Source organism: Quercus lobata, chromosome 6, assembly GCF_001633185.2.
Source record: "Quercus lobata isolate SW786 chromosome 6, ValleyOak3.0 Primary Assembly, whole genome shotgun sequence".
In the NCBI taxonomy this organism is placed as follows: domain Eukaryota; kingdom Viridiplantae; phylum Streptophyta; class Magnoliopsida; order Fagales; family Fagaceae; genus Quercus; species Quercus lobata.
Genome location: NC_044909.1, coordinates 13,413,746 through 13,435,780, shown reverse-complemented (window position 1 = coordinate 13,435,780; position 22,035 = coordinate 13,413,746). Strand labels below are relative to the sequence as shown.

Below are 22,035 nucleotides of genomic sequence, written 5' to 3'. Positions count from 1 at the left end.
TTAGTTTGGTTAATCAACATGAAAAGCCCATTAACAAAACTGTAACTCATTTGTCAATGAAAACTCGTGGGTCGTGGCCATCACTAATAAAACCCTCAATCGTCCGATCTAATATTGAGGCCACGTGGAACGCAATAGTGACCCCATGATTTTTTTTTCCCCGCGCAAAACCAAACGACAGCTCGTTTTACAAGGATCTCTCTCTCTCTCTCTCTCTCTCTCTCTCCCTTACTTCTTTGAGTTCTTTCTTATAAATGAATCAAAGAAAACCACAAAACCAAAAAAACAATGGAGGTTTCTGAACTCTGAAGCAGAGCCTCTTCTCTTAGACGTTTCGCTCTCAAAAGACAACGACACCGGGTATGTCATACGTTAATCTGATAATCAATGTCGTTTCATTATTTTAAAAGAGACTCTGTTTGGTTGCTGAGAAAAAAAGCAAAGAAATCAAATAAGAAAGTAGTAGTAAAACGTAGTGTTTCTTTGTTAGTTAAACATTGCTCAGATGATGAAATGAAATCATATATCTTATGCTATAACGTGCCTAAAGTTTTTCTTTAATATGGTGCATTTGGATGGTGATTAAGGTTAAAAAAAATGATTTTTTTTTTATTTGAAACCTTCATAATTTGGGAGTAATATTTCATAGTACTGAAGTAGTGGTTTTATTCTTTATTTTCCTCTTATTCAAAGATATTGTAATTAACCAAACAGAGTGTTGAATATTTCAGATCTTAGCAAGGTTAGTGAAAATAGAGAGAAAAGTAGCACAAAGAAGGTTGCTTGAGTTCAATTTTGACCATACAAATTTAAAAGTTTCAATTTAGTTTCTGAAAATTTGAAAGGCATTAATTTTTTTTTTTTTTTTTCCTGTCAATCTGCCATTATTTAAATTTATTTTATTTCTTTATCTACATGATAAAATTCAAATGGTTGTATATTTTTCAGAAATGTCTGGGGAACAAGCAAATGAGCTTGCTTTGGATACTGAAGCGAGAGTCCATTCTTTGGACAATGAAAACTTTGGTGACATTGATGAAAATGTGGGTGAGAATTTGGTTTTTGATGAAGCAAAAGCAAGCCAAGCCCTTGCTTTATGGATCTGCACCGCAGATGTGCCGCTTCAGATCATTGAAGATCCCTTATTTCTTCGTTTTGTGCATTCAGTGAACCCATTTGCTAAGCCTGGCAATGTCAAATTGGTTAAGGCTGAGTGCTTGAAAATATTCAAGGAAGAGAGAGTGAAAATTAAACAAGCTCTAGCTGATTTCAATGGTCAAATCAGCCTCTCGGTTGATGTGTTGAAGTCTTCAGTGTGCAGTGAGTATATGTGCTTAACAGCACATTTTGTTGATGATGGTTGGGAAGTGAAAAAGTGGGTACTTGGTGTTTGCCGTGTTTGGGAAGAGGAAGATGATGTTTCCAAGATGATTCTGAAGTGTCTTTTGGACTGGAAAATTGAGAACAAGATATTCGCGATCACTATGAAAAATGATAGTGATTATGTTGCTACAGTCAAGATTATTAAAGATCATGTTCAAGAAAAGAAGAAGCTCCAGCTGAAGGGTCAGTTATTTCATGTGTATTGTTGTGCTGACATGTTGTGTGCAATTGTTCTAGATGCATTGGCTGAGATAAAAGTTAATGAAGTACTTGATCATGTGGCCTGTGGGAGACCAACCTCACTTTGGCATCTAACATATCAGGCACTAAAAGATGCTTCAGAGTTATATTCCATGGGGGAGTTTTCTAGAGATGAGTATCATGTGATAGAAATACCGCCTGCTGATGTATGGAGTAAAGCTGAAGCTGTCGTTAAACTTCTAGGAAGCATTTATAATGTGGCAAAAAGTTTGTTTGAAACAAAATATCCAACAGTTAACAACTATCTTCATAATCTTCAAGAGCTTCAAGCAAGTTTGATTCGTGAATCGATGAGTTCAGATAGTTTCATCAAACCTATAGCTGAGAAAATGTTACAGAAGTTTGATAAGTACTGGAATGATATGTTTTTGCTGTTGGCACTAACTACACTGTTGGATCCACGTTTTAAGAAGAAATATTTTGAATTTTCTTCTTTAAAATATGAGAACAGTGATAGCAAATCACAGGTCACTGCTGTTTTGGATGCCATTCAGACCCTTTATGATGAATATGCAACCACTATTGATGGAAATGAGAAGTCTATGAGTAAATCTTCAGCTTTGTCTGCAGGTGAAGATAGTGATGGTCCCTGTCCTAAATTCAGACGTGTTGAGGAAGGCTGTGGCAGTTCTAAAGATGGTTTTGATTGGGTGAAAGAATATGAACAATTCACTCAATCTAAAGGTCGGCGCCCAAAGTCAGAACTGGATTTTTATTTGGAAGAACCTGTCATACCATGGATTGAGGATTTTGATATTATTAGTTGGTGGAGAACCTCTAGCTCAAAATATCCAATCCTCTCTAGTGTGGCTCGTGACTTATTGGCAATCCCCATTTCAGTTGCCACTTCATATGACGCGTATGATACAACAGCAAGGAAGGTTGATTGGAATATAATCTCAGCAGGGCGTGATCTTATGGGAGCTTTGATGTGTACTCGGAGTTGGAACCAAAGCAACTCAGACAAAGATTAAGGGGGTAAGAAAAGTATGAATCTTGCAGATCTTTTTGTTCTATGTAACCTGTGAGGGCATGCCAGAAGGCCCAGAGCTATTTGAAAAGGAAGCAACTGTCTGGATTTTGTGTTTTAGCATTACCAGAGATCTTCAACAGATGCTTTATTTTCTTCACTTGTTAATTAGGTTGCATAAATCAAATACCTATGATGTCTGTGACTTTTGATTGCGTTGCCTTTATGCCATATATCTTGCTTTTGAATGTCTTTTAATTATGTACTTTGAAACTTGGTTTATGATAGTAGTCTCTTATAATGGTTGCATAATGACCCTAGTCAAATCCCTTTATGCATATTTGGTGAAGCTAAAATTACTTATGTCAAGCATCATTATGTTTTTTAGTTCATCTGAGACGTGGAGCATGATGTTATTGATTTGCACCCACATGCACAATTTGGTGTTAGTCGAGTGAAGCTTGACTAGTTGGCGTAGTGCTTTTGTGGAGATGAGCATGTCCAGAATATTTTAATTGCCATCTCTGCATGCAAGTGAAGATTACCCATTGATAAACGGAGAATGAGCAATCTCCTTAATTAGATTAAGATCCCCATAGTATCTTTTATAGCATCCAGATAATATGAGTACAGCACAGGTGAAGGTTATGGCTAGTCTCAGAAGACATGGATCCGACTACGAGACCTCTCCAGCTTCAAGGGAAATTGATTGAAGTTTTCCTTTCGGACTGTGTGCGCGCGTGCATGCTCGTGTGCTTATGGTAATCATGAGGCATTTTCCCATATCTATGGTTTACTAATAGATACAGGGAAGGCACCATTGAGGAGGCCTTGCTGATTTGTATTATAAACTCCCAATATCATGTAAAAACATATTTTTTTGTAATACTGGGATTCATAGCTCCTGCACTTGACGTACCGAAATCTTGTTATAATTAAAACATCACACATCGATATTTATTTACATCTTCTGAATGATGAGGTAGTTTAAATCAAATTATATAAGAATCAATATTAGAATTTTAAGAAATATTTTTCCTCCAACATGCATATAGAATTTATAGTAGTTTTAAGCTTTTAGCATTTTCCTCCTACTCTACATCCCAGCCACTGTTTCAACTCCATGTGCCGACAAAGCATTTATCAATTGCCAAAGACTAGGATTTGACAAGCCAACCATCCAAAAACGACCTCGTTTCACTCCCACCTACACAAACACAACTCAAAAGAAAGATATAAACTTGAAGCTTGACATTTATATTTTGCCAAAGAATAAAAAAAGAAAGAAAAGAAACATAGAGGTCAGTTTGATTGGTTGAGTTCTAAAAGAAAAGAAACAGAAGCAAAGAAGTTTTGTTGCTTCAATTTCATATTTGAGATCTTCAAGTTCTTTGTTCTTACACACTAAAGGATGAAGACCCATGTAGGGCATGACTCTATATTTCTGTGTAGGCTTTGAAGCTTTTTTGTTGTATATTTAAGTACTAAAGTACAATGCTTTGGCTAATAGTGCTGAGATTAAAAACTCATCAAGATGATTCATAAGTACCAAACATGGACTTGGATGATTAATTTGTTAATCTGGGTTGTTCAAATGGTTTATTAAAAGCTAATATTTTTGACAATGCTATGTTTATGTTACTGGAGTTGCTTGCTTTTGTGTGTGGTAATAAACAAGGATAATATTAACGTAAGAAAGAGAAGAGGAGGGCCCACACCATCTCTAGAACCAGAGGAAGACCCAAATAGGAAGAGAAGAGATGTTCATCTCTCATATAAAAAGCAGCTCTTTATGGGCAAAACAGTCTTGTTACTTAACAAAAATCCCAACATGCAAGGAATTTCAAGATGCTAAAACAAAATGCATAAAGGGGGAAAGTAAATCAGGGGGGTGGGATGGAAGCAAGTGCTAGATCACCATGCGGGGTTAGGGGATTTTTTTTTTTTTTTTCTTTTTTTTGGAGGTAGATAATAAGGGAGGAGGAGATGAGACTCATGTTACATACATGACTACCATAAAGAATGTCATTATCACTAGACAATTACTTGAACTCATGGGGTTATAATATATATATACTCTAATCCCAAAAGTTTATGCCGTAGGTTCACTATATTATTGAATTAAGAAATTCTCAACTCAACTTATTACATGTGTATAAGCCTAGGTTGGATTGTCGAAGGGTTGTGCAAATATATTTCTTGCTTTCTAAAAATTTAGGTTTTCATCAACTATTTAAGTACTTTTTAAAAAATAAATTATTTTCATTCGTATAATTTGCCTAAATTATATTTCAAAATTTCAAATTCATGAAAATTAATGATCAAGATACCAAAATTAATCATATTGAAAATGAAAGTAAGATTATAAAATAAATTTATATATATGATGGGTCGAGTTAGGCCAAATTAGTTGAAAAAAAACCTATAAATTTGAATTTGACCCAACTCAAATCCAATCCAACTAATGAAAAATGAATTTGATCATCAAGTTAATGGGTTGGCAGCATCTTTTTATACCGAAAAACCCCCCAAAAATAATATTATATACACAAAAAACTTTTAACTTTTTTTACATTCAGTAAATTGATTATATTATATAAACTCGTTACTTATATTACTTTTTTTTACTTATTTTTCTAATAAATTTTCAAATATTTGGTGTTGGTAGACTTTCTCCACCCCCAAAACTGACAATTTTCAGCCGAACAATATCAGCAAGTAAGCTTGTGCGTACTTGTGCCCATCAGTCCCATCACTAATAAAACCCTCAACCGTCCGATTTAATACTTGAGGCCACGTGGAAAACATTAGTGATCCATGATATGTTTTTCCCGCGCAAAACCAAACGACAGCTCGTTTTTACAATGTGCTCTCTCTCTCTCTCCCTCACTTCCTTTGTCACTGTAAAGTATAAACGAATCAAAGAACACCACAAAACCCAAAAGAAAAGGTCTGAATTCTGAAGCAGAGCCTCTTAGACATTTCTCTCTCAGAAGACGACATAAGGTATGTCATACGTTAATCTGAATATCAATGTCGTTTCATTATTTTGAAATAGATTCTGTTTGGTTGCTGGGAAAAAAAAAAGTACAAAAATCAAATAAGAAAGTAGTAGTAAAAGTAAAACGTAACGTAGTTTCTTTGCTAGTTAAATATCGCTCTGATGAAATTATTTCTTATGCTAATGTGCTTAAAGTTTTTGCTTTATATATGGCGTGTTTGGTTTGGATGATGATTTAAGGTTATATTTTTTTTTCAAGTAGAAATATATATTTTAGGACTTGATAATTTGGGACTAATATTTCTTAGGACTGAAGTGAAGTATAAAGGAAGGTCTGTCTTTATTTTCCTTTTCTTCAAAGATATTTTAATTAAATAGAGAGAAAAGCATCACAATTATTTATGTGGCGTGGTTTGGCAGTATGGCTACACTACAACAACAGCAAAATTTAGTACCCATTTGGATACTTATGAAAAGGCCCTTGTCTGCTTCAAAACTTTCATTAAAAATGAGTACTACGGCACTATTCATATGTTTAAAAATTATTTTACTATTTTTAGTTTTCAGTAAAATAAGCGGTATCCAAACACATTAGTATCAGAAAATAAAGGGGTTACAATGACTTTATAATGACTTTGAAGAAACCCTAACCCGCTAGCGTCTAGACTAGAGACCAACCAATGTTACATTCCCATTCAAAATATGAGTCAATATCTCTAACACAGAGAACAACTGAAATAGTCTCAGTTTGGTGATAGATAATGACAGAAAAAAACATCAAAGCCTCATTTTCTATCCCTTAGTTCATAAGAAATGTCACATTCTTCTTTTAAAAAAAGGAAAAGACCACTAATTGGGATTTTTTTTTTTTTTTTTTCTCTCAAGAGCAAAGACAACAGGATTTTTTTAAAGAACATTTGTGTTTACTTTTCAAGACATGTTTAGTATATGTTTGGTATAACTTATTTTGGCTAGCTGAAAATAAGTTGAGATTTGAATGAAAGTCAGATTTTAAAAAGCTGTACTTTAGAGAATCAACGGGCTTAATTTCATTTTTAAGCCATATTAATAGGCAATAACACGTGTATGTTACTAGAGTATCATGATTATAGTTTTGGTTAAAAGAGTAATGCTACAGACACAAACTATTTTATAACATTTTTACAAATTGCTAATGTGGCAAATTCTTACTAATTCTAATATAAGCTCATCACTAACATCACATTTTTACTTACAATAACTATTTGAAAAATGCTAAAACCATATCAGCAGTTTGTAAAAATGTTATAAAATAGTTTGTGTCTGTAGCATTACTCTCGGCTAAAATACATATTTTGTCCCTAAAATTTGTTCGAGTTCAGTTTACATCACTCAAATTTAAATGGTTGTAATTTAGTTTCTGGAAAATTTGAAAGGGATTGATCTTATTTTTCTTTCCATCTGCCATTATTTTAATTTATTTGAGCTCTTTATCTACATGATAAAATTCAATTGGTAGCGATATATTTTTCAGAAATGTCTGGGGAGCATGCAAAAGAGAATGCTTTGGATGCTGAAGTGAGAGCCCATTCTTTGGACAATGAAAGTTTTGGTGGTCCTAATGAAAATGTGGGTGAGAATCTGGTTTTTGATGACACAAAAAGAGCCCGAGCTTTTGCATTATGGGTCTGTGCTGAAGATGTGCCACTTCGGGCCATTGAAGTTCCCAGCTTTCTTGATCTTGTTCATACACTGAACCCACTTGCCAATCCTCTCAATGTCAAAATGGTTAAAGCTGAGTGCTTGAAAATCTTCAAGGAAGAGAAAGTGAAAATTAAACAAGTTTTAGCTGATTTCAATGGTCAAATCAGCCTCTCAGTTGATGTGTTGAATACTCCAGTGTGTGATGAGTATATGTGCTTAACAGCACATTTTGTTGAGGATGGTTGGGAAGTGAAAAAGTGGGTTCTTAGTTTTTTCCGTGTTTGGGGGGAGGAAGATTATGCTTCCAAGGTGCTTTTGAAGTGTCTTTCGGACTGGAAAATTGAGAACAAGATATTCACGATCACTATGAAAAATGGTAATGATTATGATGCTACAGTCAAGATACTTAAAGATCGTGTACAAGAAAAGAAAAAGTTCCAGCTCAATGGTCGGCTATTTCATGTGTATTGTTGTGCTGACATGTTAAGTGTGATTGTTCGGGATGCATTGGCTGAGATAGCAGACATCATTGATGAAGTGCTTGATTTTGCGGTTTGTGCGAAACCAAGCCCATTTTGGCATCTAACATATGTGGGGCTAAAAGAGGCTTCAGAGTTATATTCCATGGGAGAATTTTTTGGAGATGAGTATCATGGGATACAACTACCACCTGCTGATGTATGGCATAAAGCTGAGGCTTTTGTTAAACTTCTAGGAAGCATTTATAATGTGGCAAAAAAATTGTTTGAAGCAAAATATCCTACAGCTAACAATTATCTTCATAATCTTCAAGAGCTTCGAGCAAGTTTAATTCATGAATCGATGAGCACAGATAGGTTCATCAAACCTATAGCTGAGAAAATGTTTCAGAAGTTTGATAAGTACTGGAATGATATGTTTTTGCTATTGGCACTTACTACGCTGTTGGATCCTCGTTTTAAGAAGAAATATTTTGAATTTTCTTCTTTAAAATATGAGGACAGTGATGGCAAATTTCGGGTCGCTGCTGTTTTGGATGCCTTGCAGACCCTTTACGATGAATATGCAAACACTATTGATGAAGATGAGAAGCCTATGAGTAAATCTTCAGCTTCTTTTGAGTGTGAAGGTAGTGATGGTCCTTGTCCTAAAATCAGACGTGTTGAGGAAGGCTGTGGGAGTTCTAAAGATGGTTTTGATTGGGTGCAGGAATACAAACAATTCATTCAACCTAAAGGTCAGCACCCAAAGTCAGAACTGGATTTTTATTTGGAAGAACCTGTCCTACCATGGATTGAGGATTTTGACATTATTAGTTGGTGGAGAGCCTCGAGCTCAAAATATCCAATCCTCTCTAGGGTGGCTCGTGACCTATTGGCAATCCCCATTTCAATTGTCACTTCGTATGATGCGTATCATACAACAGCAAGGCAGATTGATTGGACTCTTATGTCCTCGGGGCGTGATATTATGGGAGCGTTGATGTGTACTCGGAGTTGGAATCAAAGCAACTCATATGAAGATGAAGATGAAGATGAAGATTAAAAGGGTATGAAAAGCATAAATCTTTCTATTCTTTTTGTTCTATTTAACCTGTGAAGGCAATGCCACAGAACTATTGGAAAAGGCAGCAACTGTCTTGATTTTGCATTTTAGCATTACCAGAGATCTTGAACAGATGCTTTATTTTCTTCACTTGTTGGTTAGGTTGCATGAATCAAATCACCTATGATGTCTGTGACTTTTGATTGCATTGCCATTATACCATATAGCTTTTGAATGTCTTTTGGTTAGTTATTTTGAAACTTGGTTTATGATTGTGGTCTCTTATAACGGTTGTGTAATGAACCTAGTCAAATCCCTTTATGTATATTTGGTAAAGCTTAAATTACATTATGTCAAGCATCATTTTGTATTCCAAGGTCATGTATATATTTTGAGATTCTGAGCATGTTATTATGATTTGCACCCACATGCACGATTTAGTGCAAGTCAAGTCAAGCTTGACGCGTAGTGCTTTTGTGGAGTTGAGCATGTCAAAGAAATGTATGTTGCCGTCTCTGCACACAAGTGAGGACCTCCCATTTAATAAACGCCCAGTGAGTAATCTCTCTTATGAATCTTATTAGATTAGAATCCCCTTAGTCTCTTTATAGTATTCAGATACGCTTTTACATGAGTACAGCACAGGTGAAGGTTGTGACTAGTCTCATTAGATGTGGATCAGACTACTAGATCTCTCCAGCATCAAGGGAAATCGATTCAAGTTTTTCTTTCAGACTAGATGGTTATGATTTGCTGCTATTGCACTTTATTTACATTTAGCATCATGAATCATGATCCATTATCCCATTTCTATGGTCTACACAGGGACGGCACCATTGAGGTGGCCTTGCTGATTTTGCCCTTTGTATTATAAACTCCCAATAATATTATGTAAAAACAATCTTGTTATACTAGAGTTCATAGTTCCTCCACCTAATATACTGAAATCTTCAATTTATATGGTTCTTTATTGATAAGTTATGCCTATACTTGTAAGTAATTCCAGTCTATTTAATTTTAGGCAATCATTAGGTACCTCCAAGGCTATGATCATGCTTAACTAGTAGAAAGTGCTGGTCATGGGTACTGTGTTTATTGCCATTACCTTAAGTACAAGAGGGCTTAAATGTGAATATAATATCTTCTCTCACATAGAAGTGAGTCCCATGCTTGTAGGATTCATGTGAATATGAGATAGATATTGTATGTCATGAAAACTAAATAATAAAATTTTGAAAACAATTTGATACATGGGACTAATTCGATGAGGTAACAGATTTTAATATACTTCAGATTTTAATAATTGTTGAAGTAACATGTTCTGAGAATACCATAAAAGTAGTGTTTGTAATGGTTTTATGTGAAAGTAATGTTGCATCAATCATAACTTGTCATAGTAGTAAGTTGCACAAAAAAGTATTTGATTAGCACACAACATGTGTCCTAAATGAACACGTGATGATCTCGCATCTTGTCCAATGCTAGATGGAATACTTGGGCTTGAAAAATTTTGTAAACCTTGTTGTATCTCTAGTATTAACCATTCATTTTTCATAAATAATAAGCTTTGGAACAAAACATTTTTCCTAAATTTTTTCACAATTGTTGACATGGTCTATTGTGATTGGCATGTGGATCCAAATGAAAGTGATATGCTCCATTCCAATCAAAATAGCTCAAGTGAACCATTGAGATAAAAACTGTGTTCTAATCGTTACACCTTCACAAAAATTAAAATCCACCAGTTATTGGCAGGTCTCTCATCCATTTGATATTAAAAGGTTCCAAGCTGCAGCTTCAGCTTTCATTGGTTCATAAAACTTTCAATAACACACAAACGTAGTGTCACAGAATTTTCCACAGTAGAGTGACCCTAGGGGTTGGCGTGTGGTCGATCCAAGTCAATTGGGTTACAAATGGGCCTTGGCCTGTTTCGAGGGCCCAAATGGACAATGTGCGCCTATGCCGAGTTCCGGGACAAGGAATGATATGATCTTCTTCTTCTTCTTTTATTTTTATTTTTTAATTTTTAGTTGCTTAAGCCTTAAAGGAATGATCTGTCTTCGTAATAATTATTGAGGGCGACGAAGATTGGGAAGAAAATCAAGCACGGTGAACCACACCATACTTCAAATATTGAGTACGTGTTTTATAAAGGGTGCAATCATATTCTAATGCTCCGTTTGGTTGAGTGGATTTTAGGGGATGAAAAAAATAGAAAAGAAAATAAGAGGGAAAAGAAATTTATTGGAGTGTTTGGTTAAGTGGATTGGTGGAAAGAAAACTAATGGAGTCCGAGAGTTTTCTCCACGAGCCCATCAAAACATTTTCTTCCCAAATTGGAGAGAAAATTAAAGGGGAAAAGGCAAATAAACAAAAGGATGAAAAAATCATGACCTGACCTAACCCATCGATTCTAGTTTTCCTACCTATGACCCATCAATTTCAAATTTTTTTTTTTTTTTTTTTTGGATCCTTTGCTTTGTGCTTTTAAAATATATATATATATATATATATTGAAATATCCATACACAAATTTTGTTTTTTTTTTTTTTTAAGTGTTCTTTTTGTTTTATTTAATAAGAATATAATTGTAAATTTATACCAATTTCATTTTTCATTCTCTCATTTTTTTTTTTCTCAACCAAACAAATGAGAATTTCATTTCTCCACTTTTCCATCATTCCAACCAAACATATATTAGAGAAAACTAACTATTTATTATATTCTCTCACTTTTCTATTCATTTCCCATTTTTTATTCTCCAACTTTTTCATCCCTCCAACCAAACAAACCCTAAAGTCTAAACTTATATAACTTGCAAAACTTCATTCTCGATTCTACAAGAATTTTTGTGAAAGCCTTACACTTGATTCTCTTTGATAGAAATCTAATTTTCTTCCATAATTTATTTTGATTATTTATCATCATTTTTTTTAAATTAATAAATTTTACACATTACATACCATCCTTACAGCAAGTAACTTAATATATGTGTGCATTTCGATAATTTAATCTATATTTTAAATATATATTTTATTTTATATATAAATTTTAATTAAATATGTCCATGGCCAGGACATACTACTAGTATATCATTTTCTTTTCTAAGAAAATACTATTAGTATGTCTAATAAAGCACAAACAACCACAGAAAATTTATGTGTGTAAGGATGTAAGCTAAAATCATTAATACTCCAATTGAAAGGAGAGAATGGAATGAATGAAAAAAAAAAAAAATATATATATATATATATATATCATTTTGGGAATATTTATTCAATTCTCTTGTTTGAGAGTTTTATGGAGGGAATCAAAAATGATTCTTTTATTTGATAATTTAAATAGAAAATAATAGAATGAATAAAAAGGAATCGGAAGAACACTAATGCCTCCATGTTTTCTTATAAAGTTATAATCTCAAACATACATTCCTTCTCGCAAAACACCCCTAAACATTTGGCATCTAATTTTAAAATAGGGGTATAATGGTAATGTAATTAAAAAATTATTACATTTCATTGATTTTCATTTATTTATTTTAAAATATTCATTACTTGTTTCATTTTCATTACTTTATGAATTTCCAAATAAAGTTTTTTTTTTTTCTTAAAAAAAAGTATGCATTACTTCTCATAATTAAACATTTATTAACCTTAAACATGTGTTTTTAATGGCACTAAACTTAACGTGAATCTTATGCCAGTCATTAAATTGGAAGATGGTGGTGCCGGAGTGTCAACACTTAATAGTACTCATCAAATAGGCCTTCAACTTCCCGGATTGAGATTAGGTGCAATATCTTAAATATTGCACCGATGCAATTATTATTAATGGTTGAGATTAATAGTTGCAAAAAGTAACTTTTAATCTTAACTATTAATTAAAAAAACAGTTAAAGATAAAAGTAAAAAAGTAAAAAGTAAAAATTTAAAAAGTAAAATGTAAACAAAATTTGAGAGAGAGAGAGAGAGGAAGGTGAATTGCATCGGTGCAATACCCTTAGTAATACACCGGATCCTAATCCCAACATCCCAGTCACTGTTTTCTACCCCCATGTTCCGACAGAGCATTAATCTAAGACTATCAAGTAATCAACTGCTAAAGACTAGGATTTGACAAGCCACCTTCCAAAAACGACCTCGTTTCATTCCCACCTGAACAAACACAACTCAAAAAACTCTTCCCCTCTAAAGGTTTCAGATAAACTTGAAGCTTAAAAAATTTATTTTTAGACAAAAAAAAAAAAAGACAAATGGTCAGTTTATTTCCTTCTCAAAAAAAAAGGGTCAGTTTAGTTGGTTGAGTTCTAAAACGAACTGAAAACAAAAACAAAGAAGTTTTTGTTGCTCCACTTTCAGATTTGAGATCTTCAAGTTCTTTGTTCTTTCCCACTGAAGAACGAAATCCCATGTAAGGTATGCATGATTCTATATTTTTGTGAAGGTTTTAAAGATTTTTAGTTGTATATTTAAGTACATTGCTTTGTCTATTATAGCTAAGATTAGAAACTCATGAAGATGATTCTTAAGCACCAAACATGGACTTGGATGATTTATTTTTGATCTGGGTCGTTTAAATGGTTAATTAAAAGTTAATATTGTTGACAATGCTATGTTAATGTTAGTGGACTTGCTTGCTTACATATATGGAGAGTAGGTGAATTTTGATCCGTGGGGTTAAAGAGTATCTTTCCTCTTTTATTTATTTAAAAAATATATATATATATATATATATATATATATAAGTAGATAAGTAGATAGTGTAGGAGGGAGAGGTGCATTTGAACCAGCAGCACAAAAGATGCCATTACCATTGGATTATTAATCGGCCTAACGTGTGGGATTTTTGACTTATTAAATGGGAGGTAGTGAGGACTGGGGAGACATTGTTCAAATTAAGGACCACCTACTTTGATACCATGATAAATTTCCATTAGTCATAAAAGCTAAAGTTATTTAGAAAGGATGAATTTGATTAATTAATCATTAGTTTAACAGAAGCTAGGAAGTTTTTAGTTTGATTTCCTTTGGTAGCTTCTGAAATTGTTATGACTTTGTGGTTGTGTTTCATTGGCCATGCCGTGCAGTTTCCAATTTTCGATCAATTGGTTGTTGAGAACACAAAAGGAAAAGAAAAGTGAAGCGTAGCTGCTTAGGTTCTTTACTCTTTTTGTGTGTGTTTTTAAGTCCAAAACTGGGATTCATCTTAAATAACTCAAATGGATTTATTAAGCTTGGTTGAGGATTTTTTGTGTCTTGGGTCATGAATAATAAATGTTAAGAATTTTATGATATCTTTCATTTTTCTATACTTCCTCTGCAAATTACGGGGCTTTTCAATTAATGTTGATTTAACCCTCTTTTTTTTCAAAATTTTTTTATCTTGTTTTTTTTGGGAGTTTTAATTTGTAAGATTTGATCCTAAGACATAACCTAGTCCCACCCACACCTTCAATTACCTGAGCCATGGCCCAAAATGCTTTGTTTTTGGATGTTACCAATTGTTTTGTTTTGACATTTGAAACTGTTTTACAGCTTCCTTTTGATCCGAACTATTTGACAATGACAGAAGATGACAATCCATGAACAGGGCTACATATTTAGTTACAATTATTCCTTATGAAATGGATAAAAGAAGAGTCCTATGGTTTTACAGCCCTCTTACTTTAATTTAGCTTAAATTTGTTGAAAATGAAGAAGTGGTCTGGAGGCATGTGTATCGTGGCTCTTGCAGTGATCTTGGTTCTCCGTTACAGCCTTATAGGAATCCAGCCACAGAAGCAGTCAGCATATGATTTCTTTAGAAACCATCCAACCAGTGATTCTCAAATGAAGGACAGTGGCACCGTTAAAAAAGTATCAAAGCCGTTAAAAAAGCCCCCTCTTAAAGATATTGAAGGACTCAGTGATCTGTATGCTTCTAAAAATATTTCTGAGGAAGAATCAAAGGCCCTGCTTGTATGGGCTCACATGCGTATGCTACTTTCCAGGAATGACACTTTTCCTGAAACAGCTGATGGAGTCAAAGAGGCTTCCATAGCATGGAAAGATTTACTCTCCACAATTGAGAAGGAAAAAGCCTCCAAGTTTAGCAACAGTAACAACTCCAACAATAAAAATTGTCCTTACTCTGTTAGTACACTTGATAAGACAGCAATGAGTGATGGAGTCATTCTTGAGCTCCCTTGTGGTCTAGTTGGGGATTCTTCAATTACTTTAGTTGGCATTCCCAATGGACAAAATGGAAGCTTTCAAATTGAACTCGTAGGATCGCAACTTTCTGGGGAGCCAACACCTCCTATTAACTTGCATTTCAATGTTAGTCTTCCTGGAGATAATATGACAGAGGAGCCATTTATAGTTCAGAATACATGGACTAGTGAAGCTGGTTGGGGCAAAGAGGAAAGATGTCCTGCTCATGGTTCTGCTAGCATCATCAAAGGTATGTTCCATTACAATTTTCTTATTAGCCAGATTTGCATCATGTCAGAATACTGCTAGTGTGACTAGTGCAAACCAAATATATTGCAGCCTTGCATGCATTCGAAACTTTACTTCAGATTTATTGGCGACTGAGCCTTACTCTCAAGTCTCATCCTTTGCATTGGCAGAGAACAAACACATAAGTCACATAGGAAGAATCATTCATATCATGTGTTTCCTGTACCTAAGTGTAAAATTTAGACACATATTCAATACTAATTATCTTCTTTTTTTCTTTTCTTTTTTTTTTTCTTTTGTGTTCTTTAACAGATTCAAAAGAATGATTCTTGCCATTAATAATTTAATATCTAACATATGTTGACAAATTTGCAGTTGATGGACTTGTTCTTTGCAATGAACAAATTGCCAGGAGCAGTGTGGAAGATAATCTGAATGTAAGTCATCCTACAAGTGACATGTTTACAAATGGTTCCAGGGAAAGTGCCCATGGAAGTGTGAGTTTCCCATTTGTTGAAGGGAATCCCTTCACTGCCACATTGTGGGTTGGTCTGGAGGGCTTTCATATGACCATAAATGGGAGGCATGAAACGTCTTTTGCATATAGGGAGGTAAGATGTTAGATTACTTATATGATATATATTAAAGTGAGAAGCTGGGTAATACTTTGAAGTTATGCATTTTGATAGGAGTGATCACTCCCACCCTGGATGCAATTTCTACCAATGCAGAAACTTGAACCATGGTCAGTTAACAGAGTCAAAGTGGCGGGTGGTTTGGATCTCTTATCTGCCTTGGCTAAAGGCTTACCTGTTTCTGAAGATAATGATTTGGTTGTTGAAGTAGAGCACCTCAAAGCTCCGTCAGTTTCAAGAAAACGACTTATATTGTTGATTGGGATTTTCTCTTCGGGAAATAATTTTGAGCGTCGTATGGCACTGAGGAGGTCTTGGATGCAATATGAGGCTGTTCGCTCTGGGGATGTAGCTGTTAGATTTTTCATTGGCCTTGTAAGTGATAAAATGTAGACTGTGCAGAGTAACTTTGTTCTTATCAAGATATTCTTCATATAGTATTCCATTTGCTCTGGCCTTTCCCTAAAGGAAATCTAAAGCTGTAATCTTGTTTTCCTGGTTCTGCTGGTTGTCTGTTAAGAGTGTTTAGGCGTACTAATTGATAGATTACCACTGGTTCTAAAAGCTTAAGCCATTAGGAATGGAAAATTTAATCATTTAAACATTGTTCTAACAACCTCTCTCACTTGTGGGTCCAGAATCCCCAGTAATAAGTGGGGTCCAACACTGACATTTTTAACTTTTTAAACGGAAGGTAGAGTGAAGACAGGATTCAAACTCAAGACCATATGTGCTGATACCATGATAAATTATTTGCCCCAAAAGCTTAACTCACTATAAAAGGGTGAATTTAACCATTCAACGACTATTCTAACAATAATCATAAGTTATTGTTTATTGCTGTTGAGATAAGTTTTGTTAAACTTTTTGTGTAAAGTATCACTGTTTGCTAACTTGCTATTGCCTAAGATCTTGAGCTCCGTATGCAGTTGCTAAGCAAACTGCATATCTGAAAAAGAATGAAACAACCGTTCCCTACATTCTTAATATTCTTAATCTGAAAAAGATTTTTTTTTAAAAAACTGCTATACTATGACACTCTCCATAGATAGGGCATGGTAGTCCTATCTATCAATATTTACTCTTGATCAGGAAGTGTTATGGTGACTTTAATATTTTTGAACCTGCAGCACAAGAACAACCAAGTCAATTATGAGCTATGGAGAGAAGCTCAAGCATATGGGGATATCCAGTTGATGCCCTTTGTTGATTATTACAGCTTGATTGCTTTGAAAACAGTTGCAATTTGCATCTTTGGGGTAAGTTAAGTAGATTCAAATATTAGAAAGAGAAAATCATGGGATTGCTGCCATCTCTTTATGGTTCACTTTATTGACAGTTCTACTTGCTAGTTGCTACTTTAAGGCTGTTAGCAATATTATTCCTTGACTCATCTTATATTATGTATATATATATATATTAATAACATTCTTGTTCTCTGTCCTCAAATCATTTTCTGGTTACAGTACTGAATAGAACTAAACATGGCACTTTGTTGCTTTATTAACTTATGCTCTTTATGGTTATCGTTAGATGTGGCAGTCCATGGTTGAAAATTCAAATTCTGTATTTGCTTATAGAAACATCTTGTTTTCTTACTATGCAGACCAAAATCCTCCCTGCCAAATTTATCATGAAAACAGATGATGATGCTTTTGTTAGGATTGATGAAGTTCTCTCTAGCCTCAAGGGAAAGGCACCTAATGGACTCTTGTATGGTCTTATTTCTTTCAAATCAGCACCCCATAGGGATAAAGACAGCAAATGGTATATAAGCACTGAGGTATCCATCTTGTCAGATTTCACTTTACAAGAATGATATTTTGCTCTTTGACCTGACTATGATAACTTTTTGTTTTAAGGAATGGCCACCTGCTTCATATCCACCATGGGCCCATGGTCCAGGATACATTATCTCTCGGGACATTGCAAAATTCATTGTTCGTGGTCACCATGAAAGAGAGCTTAAGGTAAAATTTACTTTTTAACAAATTGTAAAAGCAAATTTGATATATCATTACAAAATCCATTGTCTTATTTGTTAAAAGCAAATTTGATATATCATTACAAAATCCATTGTCTATGGCCATCAGGAAGGAGATCTGGGGGTAAAATTTTCTGACTTACAAATCTCAAAAACAATGCTAACATAATAATTTTTCTAAGCTTCTGTTTGAGTTGTTTAGAACACGTATCATTTGCTTGATAAATAGTTGAAATTGCTTTTTAACAAAAAAGTAGTAGAAACACATGTATCATCTACTTAATAAATGATTAAAACTTCTTTTACACAAAAAGAAGTACAATAAAAGAAAGTCTCATTTTTGTTGACAAGTCTTGAACGTCATTGCAAGCAACTTTGGTATATCATTACAAAATCCATTGTCCATGGCCGTCAGGAAGGAGATCTTAGGGTAAAATTTTCTGACTTACAAACATCAAAAGCAATGCTAACATAATAATTTTTCTAAGCGTCTGTTTGAGTTGTTTAGAACACATATCATTTGGTTGATAAATAGTTGAAATTGCTCTTTAACATAAATTAGTAGAAATACACGTGTCAGCTGCTTAATAAATGGTTAAACTTCTCTTACACAAAGAAGTACAGTAAAAGAGGGGGGGGGGGGGGGTAATTTGGTTTTGTTGGAACAATCAATGGAAAGATTAGAAATTCTCATTTTTGTTGACAAGTCTTGAACGTCATTCTAAGGATTACTCGAGTCTGTCGCTTCATTTAAGCTATACATATTTGCTCTTGAGTGTTGAGAGCAAAATTTGGAGGCAGGACAGGGTGAGGAATTGCATCATGGGTGAGGAGAAATATTGAAAATACGAAAATGTAATAAAAAAGGATGTTGTTACTTAGTGGGGAATAGAGAGGATATACCGATATAGATGCATGGAAGGAAACTTGGGTTCCCTGGTTGCCAGATTTCAAGCCAAGGCCTAGATGTGCTGAGCTTGGAGCTATGCCTCTTTAAGTCAGCAGCTTATTAAGGGAAAACTGGTGGAAATGAGATCCTCTGAAGTTGTATTATTATTTCAACAGGGAATCAGCCGATTCTATTTTTCAAATTTCCATCCCTCTAGTGCCCAAAGCTGATCAGAATGTAGCAGATTCTCTGTTAAGTCTATGTACTGTCTACAGAACCTTTACAGATTTAACAACACAAATTCTGAGCTTTGGTGAAAGTTGTGGAAGTTAAGGGTTCATGAAAGGCTAATGTTCTTTCTTTAGAGGGTAGCAGCTGACGTAAACCCTATTAAAGGAAGGATCAGCAAGCATTGTCATTTGAAGATGTGGAGTGCTGCTTATGTGGGATATGAAATATCACTGCATTTGTTTCAGAAATGTGAGTTTGCAAACAGTTTGGTTTGGAAACCATTGGAATTTCAGGGTGATACTCTGGAAGTTAATGGTGTAGGGGAGTTTGTCAAGAAACTGTTGAATGCATCAGCATTAGGAGGACTGCAAGCAAAAATGAAGCAGGAATGGGATGTAATAGCTGCTGTTACTCTTGAAGCCATCTGGAAGGCAAGGAACAATGTTGTCTTTGGAAAGTGTCCATTTGGCCAGAAGAGGTTGTAAGGAGAGTGCAGAGGATGGTCAACATCCACCTTGGCAAGGATAAAGTTTTGCAGTGTGAATCCACTAGGTCCTCCCCTCCCAAAAACAGGGTTAAGTTAAATGCTGCTGCTGCTGCAAGGAACCTTTTGTGGCAGCTATTCTTAGAAATTAAGAGGGTGAAATTTTAGAAGACTGGTCCATGAAAATCCATACAACTAATCTGCTTACAGCAGAGGCCTTGGCATTCAGATTTACAATTATTTTAATTATAGATCATGGCCTCAACAATGTAATATTTGTGGGAGACTCAAGTAGTGGTGCAGGCTATTACAAGGTTAGGACATGAGGTTCTCTTGTGGTTATGGGGGTAAAGCTGTTTTGTTCAAATGGGTTAGAAGGAATGAAATATGCTGGTCCACTTGAGTTGTAAATGAATGTTGTTGGATGCCTTTTCTCAGTCTATCCCGCTGGTTTTTTGGTCTGAGCTTGCCTGAATAAAAAGGTTCCACAACTTTAAATAACTCTTCCATAGGAAACTAATCCAAATTTTCTTACAATTTGCCACACCAAGGTGAAAGGATTCAAACCTAAACAGATGCGCTGACCAGACTGCAATACACCTTCTCTTACCCACTCACTAGCTCTGTCATTCACCTTTCACACTGCTGGCAAATTCAACCATTTTCACACACAGCTTGAATCCCGTTCAATCCATAAACACATTGAGTCGGGGTCTCCTACCATCCCATGTTGCTCACACCATGTCTCAATCTGACATAACTACCCATCTGCTTTAAAAAAGCTCACTTCTATGTCTCCACCAAGGTAACATCTAATTGGATGTTTGTAATCTAGTTTTGTTGGCTGTTCTGTTGAAATGAAATTTCCATTTAGGACCACCCCACTTTCCAAAAAAAAACCAAAGTAGCAAGCCATCAAGGTACACTTACAATAGGGAAGCTATACTAGTTAATTTCCAAGGTATATCAAGATAGCATGTTTGGAATTCTATGTCGAAGAATCATTTGAGCCTTCAGTGTCACCATGATGCATGCATCAGGAATAACTAAATCACCACAGAACTGTATTTTAGTGATAGCTGCTAAGTTGGTCTTTCGCTCATGTTAATTTTTCCTTGTCAACTTGTACAATTTTCAGCTTTTTAAACTAGAAGATGTTGCAATGGGCATATGGATTGAACAATTCAAGAAAAGTGGCCAAGAAGTGCATTACATCAATGATGATAGGTTTCACAATGCTGGATGTGAACCAAATTATGTTCTGGCCCATTATCAAGGCCCGAGGAAGGTGCTATGCCTTTGGGAGACGCTGCACAAAGAGCACCAGGCCCTTTGCTGTGAGTAAATATCAACCTTAGCGACACAGGAACCCCCCTTGACGAGCTCAAACTCTTCACTGTAAAGACAAAGTAAAAAGCAATCCGGCAACCAGAAATTGAATTGCAGTTCACGCAACTATTGATATTTTTCTCCAATTCATGCTCCTGGTGACATGCTATACAAGTGGAACCATTCAGATATTCTTTGGTGCAACTAGGATGAACTAAGTTTGTCCTCTCTTTTTTTATCTTGTACTGCTCCTTATCTTTGTGTTTTCTCATTCTTTCGGGGTGATTTCTTCTCAAATTTTGATGAAAATTGTGTCTCAAATTATTTGTTAATTTGTGCTGATCGTTTTGACTTTTGTGTACAGGTCAATGTTTAGTACATGAAAGCGTGCCATTGATTACAAAAACAAGTTGAAAGAGTTTGTTGTTTGACCTCTTTTGGTTCTATTTTTGTAGAATAATAATAGCCTTTTGGTCTGTCTTTTCTTCTGAAAAGTACAAGGTAGTGGATTTATTTTTAATAATGTGCTTTATATATATACATACATATATATATTAGAGGTAATGGATTTATATTCCAAATTTCCAATTCTAATAATCATAGAACATTGAAGGCTTACAAATCATAGAACATTTAAGCCAACCGAAAACCATTTGAGCGATTGGTCTGAGCCGTGTAACGTGCACCATCCAGTTTGTGTAATGATTAATATGTCTCTCTCTCTCTCTCTTCATATATCGATGAAGAACATGTGTGAACATATTCCATTGACAAATGTGAAAAAAAAAAGATTGAAGGTAGATCACATGTTTAATATTTTAAATTTTTTATCACTTTTTAGCCAATGGGATTGATCCAAAGCATCATACTGTTGACTGTTGTGTTGTTTCATAAGTATTGGTGGCAGACTGGCAGTTGACCCATCCAGCCCACGTGGCATACATTAGCAATTTGGGATAATTTCCAGAACAGCCAACTAAGCTCTTAGATTTGCAAGTGACAAAAATTATTGGAAAATGGAGGGATCCGGGTCCAAGTAGCTGATCTATAAAATGAGAAATTTGCTATTTTATTTCTTCCTCTCTTTTTTTTTTTAATATAAATGATATTAAGTAATCTATTTATTTTCTTCTTCTTTATTTTCCTTGACATAAAAAATGTTTATTTTTAATTAATTACCGTGTTCTTGTCATCTCGTGTCTTAATTTGTTAAGAATT

General features: G+C 34.7%; 3 protein-coding genes across 6 annotated transcripts; all 3 read left to right on the top strand.

Annotated features, from left to right (window-relative positions):
• Window positions 1-270: 270 nt before the first annotated feature.
• Window positions 271-2,912, top strand: LOC115950762 (zinc finger BED domain-containing protein RICESLEEPER 2-like). Its single transcript, XM_031067998.1, has 2 exons — window positions 271-360; window positions 949-2,912. The coding sequence occupies exon 2, from the start codon at window positions 951-953 to the stop codon at window positions 2,616-2,618; it is 1,668 nt and encodes a 555-aa protein (XP_030923858.1). The 5' UTR covers window positions 271-360; window positions 949-950; the 3' UTR covers window positions 2,619-2,912.
• A 2,616-nt stretch (window positions 2,913-5,528) lies between these two features.
• LOC115995324 (zinc finger BED domain-containing protein RICESLEEPER 1-like) lies at window positions 5,529-9,153 on the top strand. Its single transcript, XM_031119841.1, has 2 exons — window positions 5,529-5,620; window positions 7,129-9,153. The coding sequence occupies exon 2, from the start codon at window positions 7,131-7,133 to the stop codon at window positions 8,820-8,822; it is 1,692 nt and encodes a 563-aa protein (XP_030975701.1). The 5' UTR covers window positions 5,529-5,620; window positions 7,129-7,130; the 3' UTR covers window positions 8,823-9,153.
• A 3,714-nt stretch (window positions 9,154-12,867) lies between these two features.
• Window positions 12,868-21,584, top strand: LOC115995323 (hydroxyproline O-galactosyltransferase GALT3). Of its 4 annotated transcripts, none has more exons than XR_004093328.1 (9): window positions 12,872-13,240; window positions 14,360-15,266; window positions 15,641-15,876; window positions 15,997-16,275; window positions 17,031-17,159; window positions 17,507-17,683; window positions 17,763-17,870; window positions 20,627-21,035; window positions 21,182-21,584. XR_004093328.1 is itself a non-coding variant. In XM_031119840.1 (8 exons), the coding sequence occupies exons 2-8, from the start codon at window positions 14,516-14,518 to the stop codon at window positions 20,637-20,639; spliced, it is 1,677 nt and encodes a 558-aa protein (XP_030975700.1). In that variant the 5' UTR covers window positions 12,868-13,240; window positions 14,360-14,515; the 3' UTR covers window positions 20,640-21,152. The 4 variants fall into 4 exon arrangements, 2 of the variants coding, with proteins under 2 accessions (XP_030975700.1, XP_030975699.1); XR_004093327.1 differs by having other exon boundaries at window positions 20,627-21,059; XM_031119840.1 differs by lacking the exon at window positions 21,182-21,584 and having other exon boundaries at window positions 12,868-13,240; window positions 17,507-17,667; window positions 20,627-21,152.
• Window positions 21,585-22,035: the final 451 nt, after the last annotated feature.